General features: G+C 55.7%; 1 protein-coding gene across 1 annotated transcript; it reads right to left on the reverse strand.

Annotated features, from left to right (window-relative positions):
- Nucleotides 1–1,289: 1,289 nt before the first annotated feature.
- DDX18 (DEAD-box helicase 18) lies at nt 1,290–13,254 on the reverse strand. The gene is made up of 14 exons (XM_061576620.1): nt 13,126–13,254; nt 12,394–12,597; nt 11,447–11,599; nt 10,712–10,847; nt 10,045–10,145; nt 9,125–9,324; nt 8,305–8,419; nt 7,576–7,715; nt 6,709–6,870; nt 5,786–5,938; nt 4,648–4,761; nt 4,107–4,163; nt 3,447–3,624; nt 1,290–2,257 (listed from the first exon to the last, which is right to left on the reverse strand). The coding sequence occupies exons 1-14, from the start codon at nt 13,208–13,210 to the stop codon at nt 2,043–2,045; spliced, it is 2,013 nt and encodes a 670-aa protein (XP_061432604.1). The 5' UTR covers nt 13,211–13,254; the 3' UTR covers nt 1,290–2,042.
- Nucleotides 13,255–22,030: the final 8,776 nt, after the last annotated feature.

The raw sequence follows: 22,030 nt of genomic DNA on the forward strand, positions 1-22,030 counted from the left end.
ACAGCTGCACTGCCACTGTGTTAACCCAGGGCAGCTGAGAATGACGGAATCCTGCACCTTGGAGGGGACCCCACGGCCTCGCCCACTGTGTCAATCCGCTGCTAGATGAGCGCTGCCGGATGAGCGCTGCCATTCGGTTATGGAATTGCGGTCCAATCCCAGTGCCACGGGCTGGCTGCCTTTTCTCCAGACGGCTCGAGCCGGTTTCATTGCAATTTGATATTTTTAATAAGAAAATAATAAAAATGTGTAAGGTGACAATGGTTAGCCGTTTCCTTTTTTAAATTCTGATCTCTCGTGCCAGTATAGGGCATGCTGTGACGGCCCCTTTCCCAGCTATCAAATGCTCGTTTTGAATTGGAACAAATGCTGTTTATTTAACTGATGGGGGCTTGTTAGAAACTGAATTCCCGAACCTTCCAGCACGTGGGTTGAAAGGTCAGGCAGTGCCGGACTATTCGCAGTTTTGACCAGGTGGTGGTGGCGGCTGCGCTGCACGCGGCTGCCTGTAAGCCAGCACTGGATCACTGCAAGATGAGCTGTGAAATGCCCTTCCCGTGGCTGTGGAACCATACTGGTCTATCGGCAATAAGGACAATTATGGTTCATGTGCAATGTAAATCTATGGGCAGTGGTAGTCTATGGGCCATATTCGCCTATGGGGCAATGTTAGTCGATGGCCAATATTCCAGTGTGTGGGTCCAATCCTGACCCTGACACCTCTTTATTTGGAGTTTGCATGTTCTCCCCGTGGTCACGTGGATTTTTCTCTGGGTCATCTGGTGTTTTCCTCCACATCTAGAAACATGCATTCATCGTATTTGGCTGCTGTTACACATTTCCACAATAAGCCACTTCGTTGGGCTATCATTTATCCAGGTCGCTTCTGAAAAAGCTACAGTTGTGGGCCTTACCTGTTAAAATAAAAAATGTGTTTACACTCAACACGAGGTACTAATTTGAGGCTTAGTCGACCTAGGGGACGGACCGGTTCAGTTAATCGAGTGATAACACACACATACACCTGTGTGCGTGTGATAAACCTTGTGTCAATCCACTGCTGGATAAGAGCCTCCCTACGCAGTCAAGGCAGGGGGCTGCTAAAGTTGACCGCACGCTGCCATCACCACGCTTGTCGGTGTGGTCTGGTGCAGGCCGCGAGGGACAGGACTCGGTTCAGTCCATACAACACGCGCCACCGATGATAGCCGTGGCTGGGATTGCGATGCATAGCCACATCCAAATCGCAACCGCTGTTGAAGAAAATTCACACGATAGTGATGTTGACATTCTGGCAAAAGGAGTTGTTTTTTATTTGTTATACACATATATAAACAAGTTAGTTATAGGCAGAGTTAAGAGAGGTCTTGAACCTGGATTCGATCCGACAACACGGATGGCTGTGGGAAGGGCGTGACACGAAGTAGAGGAGTACGAGCGCTACCACCCACTGAGTGAAGTCTGACTGGCCCCTGCCCTGGGAATGTGGAATTTCCACTGCTGGATTGGGGGACAACAATGAGACATAGGTGTCTCCCTGAGTTGTCTGAATAAGGAAACACATCGGGATGGGTTGATAAACGACACTAAAATCTATAAAATGTTGAAAGCCACGTCTAACGTACGATATTTCAGTTTGGCACGAAGACTTTCGCGACCAGTACGAATGAGTACATTCCAGTCGATGCCAAATTCAATTTGGTTTTATCCTACAGTGTCGCGGGAAATTACGTCACACAGACACTTCATCCGTGTTTTCAACCCCCCAAAAGTGGAGTAACGTGGGTGACACGTTACTACGATAAATTATTTACGCAACGTCGACGACCTAAAGACAAATATAACCTGCGAAATGTATAAATGGAAACTCATCCCGAACAGAGAGGTTGGCGGGGAATGGGTGGGGAGGGGGCGGAGAGGGGGCATGGAGGGGGAGGGGGTGGGGAGGGGGCAGAGAGGGGCATGGAGGGGAGGGGAGGGGGTGGGGAGGGGGCGGAGAGGGGGAGGGAGCGTGGAGGGGCGGGGAGGGGGCCTGGCACAGCTCATCGGGTGAACTGGCGCCGGTCGGGTTTGCCCACGGCGCCGCTGGTCTTGCCGGTCTTGCCGGCCTTGCCGGCCTTGCCCACGGCTCCGCCGGCCCTGCCCACGTGCTTGTAGGTCTTGGCGCCGTAGTCGTGCCAGCTCTTCTGGTGGCCGAAGCCGAAACCACCGCCACCTCCGCGCTTCTGCAGGCCCTTGCCCTTGCTGCTGTGCACGTCTGGAGGGGTTGGTGTGAAGGAATCTTTTGAGACTGTGTGCAGTGATGGCGGGAGACCTCGGGGGGGGGGGGGTCAGGGTCGCGTGTGCGGTGGTGGCAACAGAAGTAGGAGTTTGAATCCTGGACAGGGTGCAGACTCGGGACCGTTTTTATGGCCACCATGACGACAACGACGCCGCGCGTTTCAATGAATCAGCGCCACCGTCGTCGTCAGCAGTCATCCCTTCAGGACCCACCATCTCCGATCACGATCATCAACGTCGCCATCACCGAAAATGGATGATCATCATCAAAATGAGCTCCTGATATAATCACAACTATTACAATCGCCAGTCACAACCAATCACTATCACCGTCAATCATCTCCACCACAATCATCCTTACAACCAATGATCAACGGCTTATCACCACTAAATGGAGGTGACGTCACTAAAGCACTTGTGCCATGGTAGGTGCACTTTGAGGCCGTGTGAAGTCTCCAAGGCTCGCTGCTGGCAGGAGGAACAAGGACAGACCCAGGTGTAATGGGGTTAACTGAGGTAACTGGCAGATGCACCGCCTGTGCCCCCTGCTGTGCCAACTTGTGACATTTTAGCCGCCCAGCGCTCAACTGGTTGTTGTGTCGCTTCTCCGCCCTCCATCGTTGCTGGAGGGCGATTGCCTCCAACTGCCCAATGGAATCCTTCACGAACCTCCTCCACAGTGGCCGATATTGACACTGCTGGTACCAGGCATCGGCAAGTCCAATCAGCACCATCATCCTTCTGTACTGCATCGGTCAATCTCTTCTCCAGTTCGTGCCGCATCCATTTAGCCCCCACTATCCGGCCAACCAGAAGCTGCTTGGGCAAGCGGTGGCTAGGCATGTGGGCTACGTGACCCAGTCAATGATCATCACCACCATGACAATCACCATGTATGCTACTTTGAAATTCTTTCGCACCGTACGTAGCCAACTGTGCTAATCTGAGACATTATAACTACGTTCTCCAACCAAGCAACATTGCCATCATCATTACAACCAAAGATTAGCACGGTCGGCTACATAAGGTGCGAAAAAGAAAGTCAACGTACATACGTCACGGCCAAACATCATAATTATCACCTCAAACAATTATCACAACCATCACCATGACCCATAATCAGAATCCATTAACTACTCGTCACCATGACGACGACGCAAGGATACTGAGGTCGACGAAGGGCGGCACGCGGAACCCGAAGGACAGCGCGGCCTTCTGCAGGTCCAGCGTGGAGACGTTGTAGATCTGCTTGAGCGAGTGAGAGTCGTAGGCCCGCACGTAGGCTTTGTAGGCCTCCTGCGCAGACTTGTGCAGGTAGTAGTTCTTCTCTATCAGCTTCTCCATCTACCGGGGGGGGGGGGGGGGGGGTGCGCGCACAAGAGAGAGAGAGAGAGACAGCGTGGTGAGTGGGGAGGGGGCGAGAGAGAGGATGAGGTGAGGGGGGGCACAAGAGACGGTGAGGCGAGGTGAGGGGGGGGGGCACGAGATGGTGAAGCGAGGTGAGGCGAGGGGGGGCACGAGAGAGAGGGTGAGGCTGGGTGAGGTGGGGTGAGAGACAGGACGAGGTGAGGAGGGGGGGGGGGGGCACGAGAGAGAGGGTGAGGCAAGAGGCTGAGTCGACCTAGAGGCAGCCCAAAACCGGTTCAGATAAACACCACTCTTATTGGCTGCGTGAGTGGGAATCGAACCCGGGTTGCCGGGTTCGTAGCGCAGCACGCTAACCACTGCACAACTGAACACGCACACATGCGTATCCTCACGTGCGTCCAAGCATAATCCATCTCAGTGGCAAATGCTGACGCTCACCAACTCTCACCAATGCTCACCTGGGACTGGATGTCGGCGATCTTGGACCAGGAGAACTCGAACTCGCTGAGCGGCACCTGCACACGGCACCATCGTCATCATGGTTATTGTCATCATCATTATCGTCATCAGAGTCGTCATGATTATTGTCATGATCGTCATCATCATCATCGTCGTCATTGTCGTTTATTGTTCGTACCGTGCCTCCCATGCATTGACATGTCGCGGCACCAGGGTATATGGCGTCTGAGGTCACGGTTACGTGAGGGAGTGGTCACGGACCAATGCACCACTCAAATACAGATGCAGTAGAGATACGGCAGAGAGTCGATTCGCACAACAAATTAAACGTTCACCTGTGCCGGCTGTCAAACATAATTTAAGTCGGTAAGGAGTGTGCGAGTCTATGGATCTCTACGCGAGCGTGTGGGTCTCTGCGCGAGTCCGTGGGTCTCTGCGCGAGTCCGTAGGTCTCTGCATGAACTCGTGGGTCTCTGCGCGAGTCCGTGGGTCTCTGCGCGAACTCGTGGGTCTCTGCGCGAGTCTCTCGGTGGAACTCACCCGCGCCTGCTTGAGGTAGCGCAGGAATCCGAGCTCCTCGGGGCGCAGGATGAGCAGCGCGTGGCCTCGGCCTCCGATACCGCGCGCTGTACGGCCCACGCGGTGGATGTACTCCTGCAGACACGGCGTCACAACCAGAGTCACGACCACGGAGTCACGACCACGGAGTCACGACCACAGAGTCACGACCACAGAGTCACGACCACAGAGTCACGACCACAGAGTCACGACCACAGAGTCACGACCACTGAGTCATGACCACGCGGAGGAGGAAGTCGCAACCACGGCGCCACGACCACCACCACGACCACCACCATGACCACCACCACCACATCGCGGGGAGAAGGGAGGCCGCCAATATGAGTGGGACGTCTCATGAACGAAATGTTCACCTGGGATGCCTGTTATAAGACCCGGACTTTATTTCATTTGGTAAGGAGTGTGCGACTCTCTGCGTCTCAATGTGAGTCTATGGGGTCTATGCGAGTATGTGGGTCTCTATGCGAGTCTATGGATCTGTATCCCATTGTGTGGGTCTCTTTGTGAGTCTATGGGTCTCCACGCGAGCGTGTGGGTCTCGATGCGACATTCGTTTATGGCATGGAAGTGTGCGGAAAAGCAGCCTTGAATCAGCTGCGAATAAACCAAACGCACGTTGGCAGCCCAGCGCTCCGACATGGCCATTGTGAACTTCCACCACTGGGGCCACGCGGCATGCTTCTGGTACAGCTGACGTGCTGGCCAGTCTGTGTCAGCCGCTGATGTTGCCCCGAATGTGCGTGTACGTGCCTGGGGTGCGTGTGTACGCTTGTGTGCGTGAACACGTGTGTGTGCCTGGCTTGTGTGTGTGTGTACACGTATGTGCGTGTCTTGGGTATCTGTGTGTACGTGTGTTTGCCTGCATGCGCTCAAGTGGAGTGCACATATTTGCGTGTGTACATATCTGCTGCTCGTTTATCTCATTACGCCTGGAGGTCAGTCCCGTGACCACCTACCGCCAGCGAGCCCTTCAACATTTCACACGGCCGCCTCAACGCGCACCTAGCATGGCACCAGTGACTCCGGGACATCGCCGCCACTTGGTGGCGAACGGCGGCCGCCGCTGCCGCTGTTGTTATTGTTGTTGTTGTCATCGTACCTTGGGGTCATCGGGGGGGTCAAACTGGACGATCCAGTCGACCTCGGGGATGTCGAGGCCGCGTGCCGCCACGTCGGTGCAGAGCAGCGTCCCCGAGTCGGCGTTGCAGAACTGGAAGAACGTTGTCGTGCGCTTTGTCTGCTTCTGCTTGCCCTGTGGGGGGGCATGGGGATGTGAGCTTATGCGTGGGCACACGTCACGAATACCACCACCGCCATCATCACGACCAACAAGTTGGCCCGATTGAAAACTCATTTCTTTTGAACTGCTTTTGTTTAGTTTTTTGTTCTTCCCCCACACCTCCGATTTGCACGGTTGGCAACATACGGTGCGAAACAAATTTTACGTACATTTGTACATCATGACCATCACCGCCTCCACTGACATCATCATCATCATCACCTCCATTGCCACCATCACCACAACCACTTCCACAACCAGCATCACCACCACCACCGTCACAATCAACAACATCATCAAGGCAACCATCGCCAAACCAGGTTCTGATAATTAACACTTGGGGCCCTGATGTATTACTGCGTGTGCTTTAACCAGGGAAACACTGTGTGCCATCTGTTTCTCAGTGGGCATTGTAAGATCCATTGACGTCATTATAAGAGAGTAGGCTGCGTGTGTGCCGGCTTCGCCGTCCGAATTTTCCAAAATCGAAAGTGACACCGCAAGCGACTGAACTGGAATCGTACGGCAGTAACCATCGGCCCGCCTCCTGGCAGCAGACTAGTGCCACGGTCACTCGTGCAAATGAGACTCCGTGACGGTCTCTTCAGAGTTCTAGCCTGCTTAAAACTACAACTAAACTGAGCAGGGCGATCACTGGCCACGAACTGCAAGCCTCTGCAACGACCCGGTAAACCGTTGGCCCGTGTGGCGAGGTGAGGCGGTGGTGGCGGCGGTGCACGCACGTGGATGCCCATGACGGGGAGGTCGATGTAGTTGAAGAGCTCGTAGTGGAACTTGACGGACATGCAGGAGGAGAAGAACACCATGATCTTCTTCTTGCGGTTCTTCTTGAGGAAGGTGAAGAGCAGCAGGAAGCGCTTCTCCGATGGGCACACCACGTAGCCCTGCGGGGGGGCGGGGAGACACACACCGGCGCACGCTCAGTCAATGGGGCCACAGCAACCGCTGGCGAGGCCCGGACGGGAGACCAACATACCTCCAACAACCGGGAACTTTGCCGCCGATCATGATCGACGTTACTAAAGGGTAAAGGCGCAGCCCCTGCGTTTGATCACTCACGCTGCTGCCGGCGGAAGGGGGCCGAGGGGGGCCCCCGGGGGGGTCCGCTGATGTTCCGGCCGAAATCCAGCGCCAGTCACAACATTAACATGGGGTGCTACGTTGCCGGGATGTTAACTACCTCGCCTGGTATACAGGAGGTCGTGAGTTCGATCCCAACCCTGATGCGTGTATATTTGTCGTCTGCATGTCTCTGTCTCTCCGTGGTTGCGTGAATTTTTCTCCAGGTCCTTTGGCTTTTCCCTACACATTTAGAATCAACATGTGTTTAGAGTATTTGGACTCTATCAATTTCAACATAACCCAATTCGTTGAGCTATGCTTTGTGGCTAGGTCGCTTCTGTAAAAGACAGCTACGTAGCTCAGTGGGTCTTACCTGGTAAAATACTAAATATGTATAGTTTAGTTTAATCAACATCGTCGACGGCCGCCAAATTCGGCGCGAAGCGGCGGCGACGTTACCGCCGCGGCGTTCGTGCCAGGCTAGGTGCACCGGGGGGACGACGATGCTCGCATCGCCTGCGCCACACCTGCTCCAGGCCGTCCACGGTGGCGGTTTCTTTGTGGTCGTCCACGCCAACGTACAACGGCTCCTTCTTCAGCGAGATCTTGGCCAGATCCTCGATCTTTCGCGTCTGTGTCGCCGAAAACAGCATCGTCTGCCGTTTCTCTGTGCGGGGAGGGTGGTGGTGGGGGGAGGGAGGTAGAAGCCAGGAGGGAGGAGGAATTAGCCACGCTCTCTTGTCCTGCTTACAATTGGAACGCAGAGATTTGCAACACGCACAATATTATGCGGAATTAAAATGACAAATGACTCCCGAGGCGCCGAGCCAAGATAAAAGTGCCACGAGAAAGGCACGAGATGGGGCCTTTAAGAAAGAGGTGGAACCTTTAAGCGTCTCTTAAAAACAAGTGTAGGCCGAACGCCGCCACTGCGATTGTGCATTAGCAGCAGCAGAGGGACGGTGATGGTTGCATTCCCGACGTTGGCGGCTGCCATGGAGAAACGGCTCCTCGCTATAGACAGGCGGTTGTGCGTCGCGTCACTGCCACTTCTGTGACGAGCTCTACCGTGTGCCCGTTAGTGCAGGACGTCAGCAGCTCATTCAAGCTGGCGGTCGCTCATCCACAAGCGGTCTGGTCTCAGACCCGCCCCCTCCACCCCGCCCCCCCACTTAACCCCGATGAGAACCGGTCGCGTTCCGGGTGGAAACCGGCACGGCGCCAAGGCATCGGCGCCTGAAGGCGGCGGAACTCACTGGGCAGCAGGCGGATGATCTGCTTGATCTCCTCCTCGAAGCCGACCTCCAGGATGCGGTCAGCCTCGTCGATCACCAGGCACTGCAGGTTCTTGTACATGAACGTGTTCGTGTTCTGCGGAAGGGGACAGGAGGAGGACGCGCCGACGTCGGGTCAAAGTCGGAGAAAGCAATTTCCCGCCGCTAAAAACGAGCGTCGAGGCATTGCTTAGCTCGGCTCCCGTTTTACTAGGCCCTGCGGAGCGAGCGGCGGAAATTCCACATTTCTTTAGCGGGGAGACAAATCTCTCTGAAGGACAACGACTGCTGACGTCCCGACAAAGTGCTGCTCGTTTTATTCGGCACTGGGGGGGATGATGGGGCTGTGGATTTTAATTTGCAATCCGCTCGCTCTCCCGCCAAGCCACCTGACGACTTGCCAATGACCGCGCAACAAAAACCTCCCCCACCACATTCGCCGCCCGGTGGCAGGGGACCAACGCTGCGTCCGTGCGCAGTGCCACGCTGGGACAGCTGCCGCTGGGAGCGTGGGGTCCCCCCTGTCTGAGGCTAGCCTGCAGCGGGACCCATCGCAATGAACCGTTGAGATGAGGTGCAAGGCGCACACGAGTATGCAATCTCCCACTCACTCCCTTACCTTGCGTACTCACAAGAGACACGCTTTGTATGTATGTTGAACTTCTTTCGCACCGTACGTAGCCAACCTCGCTAATCAGAGGTGCCCCTGACGCAATACTAGAAATCGATCGGCTACTGGGAATGGAACGAGCCGGGTGGACCGAACGCCCCCCACCGCCTCATCTCGTTCTCACGCTCTCACCTGCATGTGATCGAGCAGACGGCCCGGTGTGGCCACCAGGATGTTGATGCCCTTGGCGAGCTTCTGCGCCTCGGCGGTGCGGTTGCTGCCGCCCATGACGAGGCCGTAAGTGTGCACGTGGTGCTTCATGAGCTCGCGCAGCACGCCGTACGTCTGCATGGCGAGCTCCCGTGTCGGCGACAACACGAGCACGCCCGTACCTGCACACGCAGACGCACACGCAGCCCGCAGAGGGCGCACGCGAGGACGAAGCACCCGAGCGAGTGCGCAAAGAGGTCAGTCGGTCGAACGCACAGCTCGCGCAAGATCGTCACGTGAATGCGCACATTTATTGCAACTCACTGTTGTACGGGAAGTCTGGCAAAAAAAAGACCAAGCTGCAGCATGTACAACATGTATGGCATGCGAGGGTGGAGATACTCAAAATGTAAGCTCGAGATGGAAATTAACCCACTTGCTGTACTGCCTGGCAAGCGCAGAGACAACGATGTCCACACGCACGGCAAGGGAGGGAGTTCCGTTCATTTGTATGTGACCCACAAACCCCTCGCTGCCTCCACAGCGCTGGATTAACATATCCCCATTCTGATGACGTATGTGAATGCCATCACTTTATCGGTACCGAGGCTCCCACGAGGCCATGCGGGAGAGCTTGTGGCACAGTTTGGCGCCAGCTATCAGCGTGCCGTCCTATCGCTACAGTCCTCTGCGGTGAGTACGTCTTTAAAAACAACAGGCGCTATGCCTCTCTAAACAAAACAAACGCCCAACCGCTTGCGCGTCATCGGAATGGGATAAAAAAATTGCCTCCGATGCCAAACGCTCCACTCAGCAGCGCGCGGTACGCGGGGCGCTCCACATGGGTGGAGGAATCAATGGTCGAGCGCACGGGCAGGCGGGCGAGCAAGTGCGAGACCCACCGTTGCGAGGCATGAACTTGATTTTGTAGATGAGCTCGATGGCCGGGATGAGGAACGCCAGCGTCTTGCCGCTCCCCGTTTGTGCCGCCGCCAGGATGTCCCTGCAAGAGGAGCGGGAAATTAGTTAGCGGCGACCGAAGCGAGCAGCACACCAATCTTATGCATTGCAGAGCGTATCCATGGCCTGTTCAATCACCAATATTTTCAACTCTCAAGAGCTGGAAAAAGCTAAATTAGAAACCAAATTTAGGAATTTTCTACTTGCTACAGTCATTGGTCTGTTCATAATAAAGTTTTTTTTTGGGTTACATCATGTAAATATGTGTAGTTAACCCTCCACCACCCGACACAGTGAATTTGGAAGAGCATCATGTAAAGAAAACGTGACAATTAGTTGCTACTTGAGCACACCAGTATGCACACCGGTGTGCTCAAGTAGTAACTAGTTATTATGAGTAATATTGGTCGCGAAAGCCTGTGTGTTAAATTGTTATCTGTACTGACACCACCCGGCCTGCCAGATTCGAAGTGTGAACCTCTGCAACAAAGCGGTGAGAGGTAGCATGCTACGGCTGGGCCGCCCCGATGGGGAACGTTTGTTGGTGCGTACGCGGAGATTTGCAGCGCACTGCATACGCTGCCCCCGTGCTTCCCAATGTTCGCTCACCGGCCCTCGAGCAGAGGGCGGATGCTCTTGTGCTGGATCTCCGTCATGGTGGTAAACTCCATCTCGGCCACGGCCTTCAGCGTGTACTCGGACACCAGCCCCGCCAGCGACGAAAACGACATGTCCTCAAACGCACCTGCACGGCCGCAAGCAACCACGGCAGCAGCAGAATCACAAAGGGTTAATCGTTTCATCAATTTAACTTTCAAGGTGCGAGGGGGACCGACAGACAAGCTGGAAAGACAGCCACGTGGCGAGCCAGTGCCAACAATTGCCCAAGCTCTGTGGTTCTCTATATATATAAAAAGACACTTTTAGCAAATTAACGAGCACTTATACGTGGGAGAAAATCAAAGCACCTGGGGAAAACACAATGCGTGCGAGAGGGGGCAACGTTCTATCCCATAGAGAAGGGACAGATTAATTATTCCACATATCGGCATCTACGTTTCCTTCGTTCTATGCGGGATTGGTTCGTGTGATTTTTGCGCTGTATATGCAGCTAACCTATACATATCCAAAATTCATTCATATGCAGCTACGCGGGTGGACGCGGGACCACATTGTGTGTGCACTGCATGTGCTATTCGTCAGGCACAATACAACGTACGTCTTCTCTGCTGCCCACAGCGGAGCCCCCGCCGGGAACCTATAGGGCTATGCACGCTCGACCCCTGCTTAGCTCCCGGCATGCATCCGACGAGACCGGGCGCGTTACGGGGCCATGTGTCGTACCGGTGGTGCCGATGGGCAGGGCGGGTCCATCGTCATCGTTGTCACCGTCCTTCGTCTCCCCGTCCGTTCCCTCTCCACTCCGCTTCTCGTCGTCCGTCTGCTCTTGGTTCTCCCCGTCGGCCTCGACTTCCTCGCCGCGCGGCCTCTTGCTCTCTGCAACAAACGTGACGAGAGGAACGGGTGAGCGGAGCACAACATATGTTGAATTTATTACACACCGTACGGAGACAACCGTGCTAAATGGAGGTGCGGGGAAAGGACAACAAACTAAACACAAAAAGCAGTTCCAAAGAATTTAGTTTTCAATCTAGATGATGATTTAAAAGTGTGTAGCTGCGGTGGCTTCCTAATATTGGGAGGAAGAGCATTCCAGACGGCCGCAGAAGCGCATCTGAAAGCGTGCAATGCGGTGACCGTGTTTGTTGGATGGTTAGCCAAAAGCCACTTCTGTAAGGATGACCGGAGTTCGCGCGATGGTTTATGCTCCTTGACTAGATCAGCAAGGTATTGAACCACAATTATTTGTAATGTTGTTGATGTATGCACTGAGCATCCTTGTTATCGAGCTACGTCTGTGGGAGATTAGAGCCCTGTGCAAATTTCTGTTTTTTTTCAGATGCAATTATAACTGAGGCTATGTGAAAATGTATTATGAATTTAAAATGTGAAACCAGTGGAGGTGTTAACGTCACATTGCGACGCACTGTAACAAAAAGAAAAATCACGCCACAAATTACTCAACTGCAATTGTACGCAGCAATCATCGCCAGGACCCTCCTGAAAAAGTCTTGAGTCTCAAGTAAGGCTTTCCTGGGTAGGCGAGCATGAAAGTAATACTACAATGATTTGAAATAGAACTAACCTGCCCCTCCTGGACAATTTGCGAAAGAGCTTCATAGCTCACCGGATTTCTCAAGGATAATTAAAGATTCTTAATTTCTTCTCACCAGTGCCATCCGCGTCGTTGCCCGTTGGTTGCTTCTTCTTTCTCTTCCGTCGCTTCTTCCCCTGCGCTTCCTGGCTCCCGTTCTCTGCGGGGGCCGAGGGGCTCGCGTTCCCAACGTCTGGGGCCACCCTCTCCTCCTCCTTCGCTGCGTCTGTTGCTGCTCCTCCTTCTTCCACCTCCTCCTGGACCGGTGCAGGCCTGGGCACTGACAAAGACAACCCACACATCCGTATAGCTTTAACAGACTGTTGCGGTCTTCTTGGTTCTTTGGGTGAAGTCACGTAGAAGGGAAGTAATAAAATAATAAAAATAAAACATAATAAAATTATTCGCACGACGTTTCGGCCACAATACAATCAGCCGTCCTCAGGTGAAAAACCAGGTCCGTCGAGGCGACAGAGTCTGAATGAAACAGCACACGAGCTTGGAGCATATATATATTTCACCTGAGGACGGCTGCTTGCGTTGTGGCCGAAACGTCGTGAGAATAATTTTATTATGTTTTATTTTTATTATTTTATTACTTCCCTTCTACGTGACTTCACCGAAAGAACCAAGAAGATGAATCCCTGCAGTCACGAAAGAAGCTTTAAATCGAAATAAAGATTCTGATTTTGATGCGTAACCATACACACGTGTTCCCCGTACACCCCAATGCCCTACCGACCACCTCAGGACGCGTCTCTTCCCCCGCACACGGACGGGTCGCGGTGGCGCGGCGTTGCCCCCTCACCTGGCGCGGCTTTGCCAGTGCTCCGGAGTTTGCTGTTCTTTTTCGCGAGCCGCTTGCGCAGAATCTTCATACTCAGGTCCGCCATGCCGGCCCAGACACGTGTGTGGTGGGTGAGTGAAGAAGAGCCGTGACGATTCTGAGATTCACTAGTCGAGTTATCGATTCGGGAATCGATTTCCTCCTCCTCCCCTCCTCCTTCCTCCTATCGTTATCTTCGTCCTTTTGTTTCTTTCTATTTCAGCTCTTTGTCGTTAAATTTTGTAACGGCCCCGTCTATAACTTTCGAGAAAATTGCAATAAATTGTAACGGAGATGTTTTTGTTGTGCGTGAATCGATCCGTGGATCGTGACTGTCCTGAAATGAACGCGGACGAGGAATCGTTTGTAGCCGACGCAGGCTGCTGACGTCATCAGGGCAAGTTTACCCGAGATGCAACGCGCGGGCAACGCCGCTGCGCAGACAGAGACACAGGGAGCAGTGGTGAGGGTGGTGGGGAGAGAGTGGGTTGGTGGGTGAGTGAGTGGGTGGGTGAGTGAGTGGCTGAGTGAGTGAGTGGGTTGGTGAGTGAGTGGGTGAGTGAGTGGGTGGGTTGGTGGGTGAGTGGGTGGGTGGGTGGGTGAGTGAGTGGGTGGGTGAGTGAGTGGCTGAGTGAGTGAGTGGGTTGGTGGGTGAGTGGGTTGGTTGGTGAGTGAGTGGCTGAGTGAGTGAGTGGGTTGGTGGGTGAGTGGGTTGGTGGGTGAGTGGGCTGGTGAGTGAGTGGGTGAGTGAGTGGGTTGGTGGGTGAGTGGGTTGGTGGGTGAGTGGGTGGGTTGGTTGGTGAGTGAGTGGCTGAGTGAGTGAGTGGGTTGTTGGGTGAGTGGGTTGGTTGGTGAGTGAGTGGCTGAGTGAGTGGGTTGGTGGGTGAGTGGGTTGGTGGGTGAGTGGGCTGGTGAGTGAGTGAGTGGGTGAGTGAGTGGGTTGGTGGGTGAGTGGGTTGGTGGGTGAGTGGGTGGGTTGGTTGGTGAGTGAGTGGCTGAGTGAGTGAGTGGGTTGGTGGGTGAGTGGGTTGGTTGGTGAGTGAGTGGCTGAGTGAGTGAGTGGGTTGGTGGGTGAGTGGGTTGGTTGGTGAGTGAGTGGCTGAGTGAGTGAGTGGGTTGGTGGGTGAGTGGGCTGGTGGTGAGTGGAGTGGTGAGTGAGTGGGTTGGTGGGTGAGTGGGTTGGTGGGTGAGTGGGTGGGTTGGTTGGTGAGTGAGTGGCTGAGTGAGTGAGTGGGTTGGTGGGTGAGTGGGTTGGTTGGTGAGTGAGTGGCTGAGTGAGTGAGTGGGTTGGTGGGTGAGTGGGTTGGTGGGTGAGTGGGCTGGTGAGTGAGTGAGTGGGTGAGTGAGTGGGTTGGTGGGTGAGTGGGTTGGTGGGTGAGTGGGTGGGTTGGTTGGTGAGTGAGTGGCTGAGTGAGTGAGTGGGTTGGTGGGTGAGTGGGTTGGTTGGTGAGTGAGTGGCTGAGTGAGTGAGTGGGTTGGTGGGTGAGTGGGTTGGTTGGTGAGTGAGTGGCTGAGTGAGTGAGTGGGTTGGTGGGTGAGTGGGTTGGTGGGTGAGTGGGCTGGTGAGTGAGTGGGTGGGTGAGTGAGTGGGTTGGTGGGTGAGTGGGTTGGTGGGTGAGTGGGTGGGTTGGTTGGTGAGTGAGTGGCTGAGTGAGTGAGTGGGTTGGTGGGTGAGTGGGTTGGTTGGTGAGTGAGTGGCTGAGTGAGTTGGTTGGTGGGTGAGTGGGTTGGTGGGTGAGTGGGCTGGTGAGTGAGTGAGTGGGTGAGTGAGTGGGTTGGTGGGTGAGTGGGTTGGTGAGTGAGTGGGTTGGTGGGTGAGTGGGTTGGTGAGTGTACGCGAGTGAGTGGGTTGGTGGGTGAGTGGGTTGGTGGGTGGGCTGGTGAGTGAGTGAGTGGGTGAGTGAGTGGGTTGGTGGGTGAGTGGGTTGGTGGGTGAGTGGGTGGGTTGGTTGGTGAGTGAGTGGCTGAGTGAGTGAGTGGGTTGGTGGGTGAGTGGGTTGGTTGGTGAGTGAGTGGCTGAGTGAGTGAGTGGGTTGGTGGGTGAGTGGGTTGGTGGGTGAGTGGGCTGGTGAGTGAGTGAGTGGGTTGGTGGGTGAGTGGGTTGGTGGGTGAGTGGGTGGGTTGGTGGGTGAGTGAGTGGCTGAGTGAGTGAGTGGGTTGGTGGGTGAGTGGGTTGGTTGGTGAGTAAGTGGCTGAGTGAGTGGGTTGGTGGGTGAGTGGGTTGGTGGGTGAGTGGGCTGGTGAGTGGGTGGGTGAGTGAGTGGGTTGGTGGGTGAGTGGGTTGGTGGGTGAGTGGGTGGGTTGGTTGGTGAGTGAGTGGCTGAGTGAGTGAGTGGGTTGGTGGGTGAGTGGGTTGGTTGGTGAGTGAGTGGCTGAGTGAGTGAGTGGGTTGGTGGGTGAGTGGGTTGGTGGGTGAGTGGGCTGGTGAGTGAGTGAGTGGGTGAGTGAGTGGGTTGGTGGGTGAGTGGGTTGGTGGGTGAGTGGGTTGGTGAGTGAGTGGGTTGGTGGGTGAGTGGGTTGGTGAGTGAGTGGGTTGGTGGGTGAGTGGGTTGGTGAGTGTACGCGAGTGCGTGGGTTGGTGGGTGAGTGGGTGAGTGGGTTGGTGGGTGGGTGAGTGGGTGGGTTGGTGAGTGAGTGGCTGAGTGAGTGAGTGGGTTGGTGGGTGAGTGGGTTGGTGGGTGAGTGGGCTGGTGAGTGAGTGAGTGGGTGAGTGAGTGGGTTGGTGGGTGAGTGGGTTGGTGGGTGAGTGGGTGGGTTGGTTGGTGAGTGAGTGGCTGAGTGAGTGAGTGGGTTGGTGGGTGAGTGGGTTGGTTGGTGAGTGAGTGGCTGAGTGAGTGAGTGGGTTGGTGGGTGAGTGGGTTGGTTGGTGAGTGAGTGGCTGAGTGAGTGAGTGGGTTGGTGGGTGAGTGGGTTGGTGGGTGAGTGGGCTGGTGAGTGAGTGGGTGAGTGAGTGGGTTGGTGGGTGAGTGGGTTGGTGGGTGAGTGGGTGGGTTGGTTGGTGAGTGAGTGGCTGAGTGAGTGAGTGGGTTGGTGGGTGAGTGGGTTGGTTGGTGAGTGAGTGGCTGAGTGAGTGAGTGGGTTGGTGGGTGAGTGGGTTGGTGGGTGAGTGGGCTGGTGAGTGAGTGAGTGGGTGAGTGAGTGGGTTGGTGGGTGAGTGGGTTGGTGGGTGAGTGGGTGGGTTGGTTGGTGAGTGAGTGGCTGAGTGAGTGAGTGGGTTGGTGGGTGAGTGGGTTGGTTGGTGAGTGAGTGGCTGAGTGAGTGAGTGGGTTGGTGGGTGAGTGGGTTGGTTGGTGAGTGAGTGGCTGAGTGAGTGAGTGGGTTGGTGGGTGAGTGGGTTGGTGGGTGAGTGGGCTGGTGAGTGAGTGGGTGGGTGAGTGAGTGGGTTGGTGGGTGAGTGGGTTGGTGGGTGAGTGGGTGGGTTGGTTGGTGAGTGAGTGGCTGAGTGAGTGAGTGGGTTGGTGGGTGAGTGGGTTGGTTGGTGAGTGAGTGGCTGAGTGAGTTGGTTGGTGGGTGAGTGGGTTGGTGGGTGAGTGGGCTGGTGAGTGAGTGAGTGGGTGAGTGAGTGGGTTGGTGGGTGAGTGGGTTGGTGAGTGAGTGGGTTGGTGGGTGAGTGGGTTGGTGAGTGTACGCGAGTGAGTGGGTTGGTGGGTGAGTGGGTTGGTGGGTGGGCTGGTGAGTGAGTGAGTGGGGTGAGTGAGTGGGTTGGTGGGTGAGTGGGTTGGTGGGTGAGTGGGTGGGTTGGTTGGTGAGTGAGTGGCTGAGTGAGTGAGGTGGGTTGGTGGGTGAGTGGGTTGGTTGGTGAGTGAGTGGCTGAGTGAGTGAGTGGGTTGGTGGGTGAGTGGGTTGGTGGGTGAGTGGGCTGGTGAGTGAGTGAGTGGGTTGGTGGGTGAGTGGGTTGGTGGGTGAGTGGGTGGGTTGGTTGGTGAGTGAGTGGCTGAGTGAGTGAGTGGGTTGGTGGGTGAGTGGGTTGGTTGGTGAGTAAGTGGCTGAGTGAGTGGGTTGGTGGGTGAGTGGGTTGGTGGGTGAGTGGGCTGGTGAGTGAGTGGGTGAGTGAGTGGGTTGGTGGGTGAGTGGGTTGGTGGGTGAGTGGGTGGGTTGGTTGGTGAGTGAGTGGCTGAGTGAGTGAGTGGGTTGGTGGGTGAGTGGGTTGGTTGGTGAGTGAGTGGCTGAGTGAGTGAGTGGGTTGGTGGGTGAGTGGGTTGGTGGGTGAGTGGGCTGGTGAGTGAGTGAGTGGGTGAGTGAGTGGGTTGGTGGGTGAGTGGGTTGGTGGGTGAGTGGGTTGGTGAGTGAGTGGGTTGGTGGGTGAGTGGGTTGGTGAGTGAGTGGGTTGGTGGGTGAGTGGGTTGGTGAGTGTACGCGAGTGAGTGGGTTGGTGGGTGAGTGGGGTGAGTGGGTTGGTGGGTGGGTGAGTGGGTGGGTTGGTGAGTGAGTGGCTGAGTGAGTGAGTGGGTTGGTGGGTGAGTGGGTTGGTGGGTGAGTGGGTTGGTGGGTGAGTGGGTTGGTGAGTGAGTGGCTGAGTGAGTGAGTGGGTTGGTGGGTGAGTGGGTTGGTTGGTGATGTGAGTGGCTGAGTGAGTGAGTGGGTTGGTGGGTGAGTGGGTTGGGGGTGAGTGGGCTGGTGAGTGACGTGAGTGGGTGAGTGAGTGGGTGGTGGGTGAGTGGGTTGGTGGGTGAGTGGGTTGGTGGGTGAGTGGGTTGGTGAGGTGAGTGGGTGGTGGGTGAGTGGGTTGGTGAGTGAGTGGGTTGGTGGGTGAGTGGGTTGGTGAGTGTACGCGAGTGCGTGGGTTGGTGGGTGAGTGGGTGAGTGGGTTGGTGGGTGGGTGAGTGGGTGGGTTGGTGAGTGAGTGGCTGAGTGAGTGAGTGGGTTGGTGGGTGAGTGGGTTGGTGGGTGAGTGGGCTGGTGAGTGAGTGAGTGGGTGAGTGAGTGGGTTGGTGGGTGAGTGGGTTGGTGGGTGAGTGGGTGGGTTGGTTGGTGAGTGAGTGGCTGAGTGAGTGAGTGGGTTGGTGGGTGAGTGGGTTGGTTGGTGAGTGAGTGGCTGAGTGAGTGAGTGGGTTGGTGGGTGAGTGGGTTGGTTGGTGAGTGAGTGGCTGAGTGAGTGAGTGGGTTGGTGGGTGAGTGGGTTGGTGGGTGAGTGGGCTGGTGAGTGAGTGGGTGAGTGAGTGGGTTGGTGGGTGAGTGGGTTGGTGGGTGAGTGGGTGGGTTGGTTGGTGAGTGAGTGGCTGAGTGAGTGAGTGGGTTGGTGGGTGAGTGGGTTGGTTGGTGAGTGAGTGGCTGAGTGAGTGAGTGGGTTGGTGGGTGAGTGGGTTGGTGGGTGAGTGGGCTGGTGAGTGAGTGAGTGGGTGAGTGAGTGGGTTGGTGGGTGAGTGGGTTGGTGGGTGAGTGGGTGGGTTGGTTGGTGAGTGAGTGGCTGAGTGAGTGAGTGGGTTGGTGGGTGAGTGGGTTGGTTGGTGAGTGAGTGGCTGAGTGAGTGAGTGGGTTGGTGGGTGAGTGGGTTGGTTGGTGAGTGAGTGGCTGAGTGAGTGAGTGGGTTGGTGGGTGAGTGGGTTGGTGGGTGAGTGGGCTGGTGAGTGAGTGGGTGGGTGAGTGAGTGGGTTGGTGGGTGAGTGGGTTGGTGGGTGAGTGGGTGGGTTGGTTGGTGAGTGAGTGGCTGAGTGAGTGAGTGGGTTGGTGGGTGAGTGGGTTGGTTGGTGAGTGAGTGGCTGAGTGAGTTGGTTGGTGGGTGAGTGGGTTGGTGGGTGAGTGGGCTGGTGAGTGAGTGAGTGGGTGAGTGAGTGGGTTGGTGGGTGAGTGGGTTGGTGAGTGAGTGGGTTGGTGGGTGAGTGGGTTGGTGAGTGTACGCGAGTGAGTGGGTTGGTGGGTGAGTGGGTTGGTGGGTGGGCTGGTGAGTGAGTGAGTGGGTGAGTGAGTGGGTTGGTGGGTGAGTGGGTTGGTGGGTGAGTGGGTGGGTTGGTTGGTGAGTGAGTGGCTGAGTGAGTGAGTGGGTTGGTGGGTGAGTGGGTTGGTTGGTGAGTGAGTGGCTGAGTGAGTGAGTGGGTTGGTGGGTGAGTGGGTTGGTGGGTGAGTGGGCTGGTGAGTGAGTGAGTGGGTTGGTGGGTGGGTGGGTTGGTGGGTGAGTGGGTGGGTTGGTTGGTGAGTGAGTGGCTGAGTGAGTGAGTGGGTTGGTGGGTGAGTGGGTTGGTTGGTGAGTAAGTGGCTGAGTGAGTGGGTTGGTGGGTGAGTGGGTGGTGGGTGAGTGGGCTGGTGAGTGAGTGGGTGAGTGAGTGGGTTGGTGGGTGAGTGGGTTGGTGGGTGAGTGGGTGGGTTGGTTGGTGAGTGAGTGGCTGAGTGAGTGAGTGGGTTGGTGGGTGAGTGGGTTGGTTGGTGAGTGAGTGGCTGAGTGAGTGAGTGGGTTGGTGGGTGAGTGGGTTGGTGGGTGAGTGGGTTGGTGAGTGAGTGAGTGGGTGAGTGAGTGGGTTGGTGGGTGAGTGGGTTGGTGGGTGAGTGGGTTGGTGAGTGAGTGGGTTGGTGGGTGAGTGGGTTGGTGAGTGAGTGGGTTGGTGGGTGAGTGGGTTGGTGAGTGTACGCGAGTGAGTGGGTTGGTGGGTGAGTGGGTGAGTGGGTTGGTGGGTGGGTGAGTGGGTGGGTTGGTGAGTGAGTGGCTGAGTGAGTGAGTGGGTTGGTGGGTGAGTGGGTTGGTGGGTGAGTGGGTTGGTGGGTGAGTGGGTTGGTGAGTGAGTGGGTTGGTGAGTGAGTGGGATGGTGGGTGAGTGGGTTGGTGAGTGAGTGGGTTGGTGGGTGAGTGGGTTGGTGAGTGTACGCGAGTGAGTGGGTTGGTGGGTGAGTGGGTGAGTGGGTTGGTGGGTGGGTGAGTGGGTGGGTTGGTGAGTGAGTGGCTGAGTGAGTGAGTGGGTTGGTGGGTGAGTGGGTTGGTGGGTGAGTGGGTTGGTGAGTGAGTGGGTTGGTGGGTGAGTGGGTTGGTGAGTGAGTGGGTTGGTGGGTGAGTGGGTTGGTGAGTGTACGCGAGTGAGTGGGTTGGTGGGTGAGTGGGTTGGTGGGTGAGTGGGTTGGTGGTGAGTGGGTTGGGTGGTGAGTGGGTGGGTTGGTGAGTGAGTGGGTTGGTGGGTGAGTGGGTTGGTGGGTGGGTGAGTGGGTGGGTGGGTTGGTGAGTGAGTGGGTGAGTGGGTTGGTGGGTGAGTGGGTTGGTGGGTGAGTGGGTTGGTGGGTGAGTGGGTGGGTGAGTGGGTGGGTTGGTGAGTGAGTGGGTTGGTGGGTGAGTGGGTTGGTGGGTGGGTGAGTGGGTGGGTTGGTGAGTGAGTGGCTGAGTGGGTTGGTCGGTGAGTGGGTTGGTGGGTGAGTGGGTGAGTGGGTTGGTGGGTGAGTGGGTTGGTGAGTGAGTGAATTAATGGGCGAGTGGCTGAGTGAGTGGGTTGGTGAGCGAGTGGCGACGTTTCGGGCAACGGTCCTCGCGCATGACACGAAGCGGCCAGAGGGTGGGAGACGACGCGTGTTCACGCCGTGGGGCTTGGACAACTTAAAGACTGAACATCCATCGAGCGATATCGCGGGGGCAGCGACTCCACCGAGGCCTTCCAATCCTGCCCTGCCCGCCAGCGACATGAAGAATGAACATTCTAGAATCTCGACTGTAAACATAAATTATAGAGGTTTGTTTGGGTTAGATCGCGTAAATATATAAATGTTGTGTCGTTTAAACCCGCCACCACCTGACACGGCCAACTCGTGAGGGTTGTCAGGTTAACATTTACAATCCGAGTCCGACGTTTCGCCAGTGATTACAACCAAGCTTCATCAGGCGACAGTCATGAATAGCTCCGCTACGAGTAGGATTTTGACAACCCATTCAATAGTCACATTACTTAAACGAATGTCCATTGAAAGTAAAAACATAAACCTACAATCCACCTAATGCACCACTTAGTCGCCCAGTATAAATGTTTCATCTTTGAGGGCCCAGGGTTATTATCGAAGAATGCGTGAAGTTTGTTTTTTAATTGCACTGTACAACCACTATCAATAAAGTTATCGCGTCATGACGTCATCAAGCAAACCGTCGCGTCGTGAGGTCACCACGTACAGGGGCAAATGTGCGTGATGACGTCATCAAGCAAACCGTCGCGTCGTGAGGTCATCACGTACAGGGGTAAATGTGCGTGGTGACGTCATCAAGCAAACCGTCGCGTCGTGAGGTCACCACGTACAGGGGCAAATGTGCGTGATGACGTCATCAAGCAAACCGTCGCGTCGTGAGGTCATCACGTACAGGGGTAAATGTGCGTGATGACGTCATCAAGCAAACCGTCGCGTCGTGAGGTCACCACGTACAGGGGCAAATGTGCGTGGTGACGTCATCAAGAAAACCGTCGCGTCGTGAGGTCACCACGTACAGGGGCAAATGTGCGTGGTGACGTCATCAAGAAAACCGTCGCGTCGTGAGGTCACCACGTACAGGGGCAAATGTGCGTGATGACGTCATCAAGCAAACCGTCGCGTCGTGAGGTCACCACGTACAGGGTAAATGTGCGTGATGACGTCATCAAACAAACCGTCGCGTCGTGAGGTCACCACGTACAGGGGCAAATGTGCGTGATGACGTCATCAAGCAAACCGTCGCGTCGTGAGGTCACCACGTACAGGGATAAATGTGCGTGATGACGTCATCAAGCAAACCGTCGCGTCGTGAGGTCCCCACGTACAGGGGCAAATGTGCGTGATGACGTCATCAAGCAAACCGTCGCGTCGTGAGGTCATCACGTACAGGGGTAAATGTGCGTGGTGACGTCATCAAGCAAACCGTCGCGTCGTGAGGTCACCACGTACAGGGGTAAATGTGCGTGATGACGTCATCAAGCAAACCGTCGCGTCGTGAGGTCACCACGTGATGGCGTCA

The sequence above is a fragment of the Lethenteron reissneri genome, chromosome 61 (assembly GCF_015708825.2).
Source record: "Lethenteron reissneri isolate LAM-NWPU_2019-01 chromosome 61, ASM1570882v1, whole genome shotgun sequence".
Lineage (NCBI taxonomy): Eukaryota > Metazoa > Chordata > Hyperoartia > Petromyzontiformes > Petromyzontidae > Lethenteron > Lethenteron reissneri.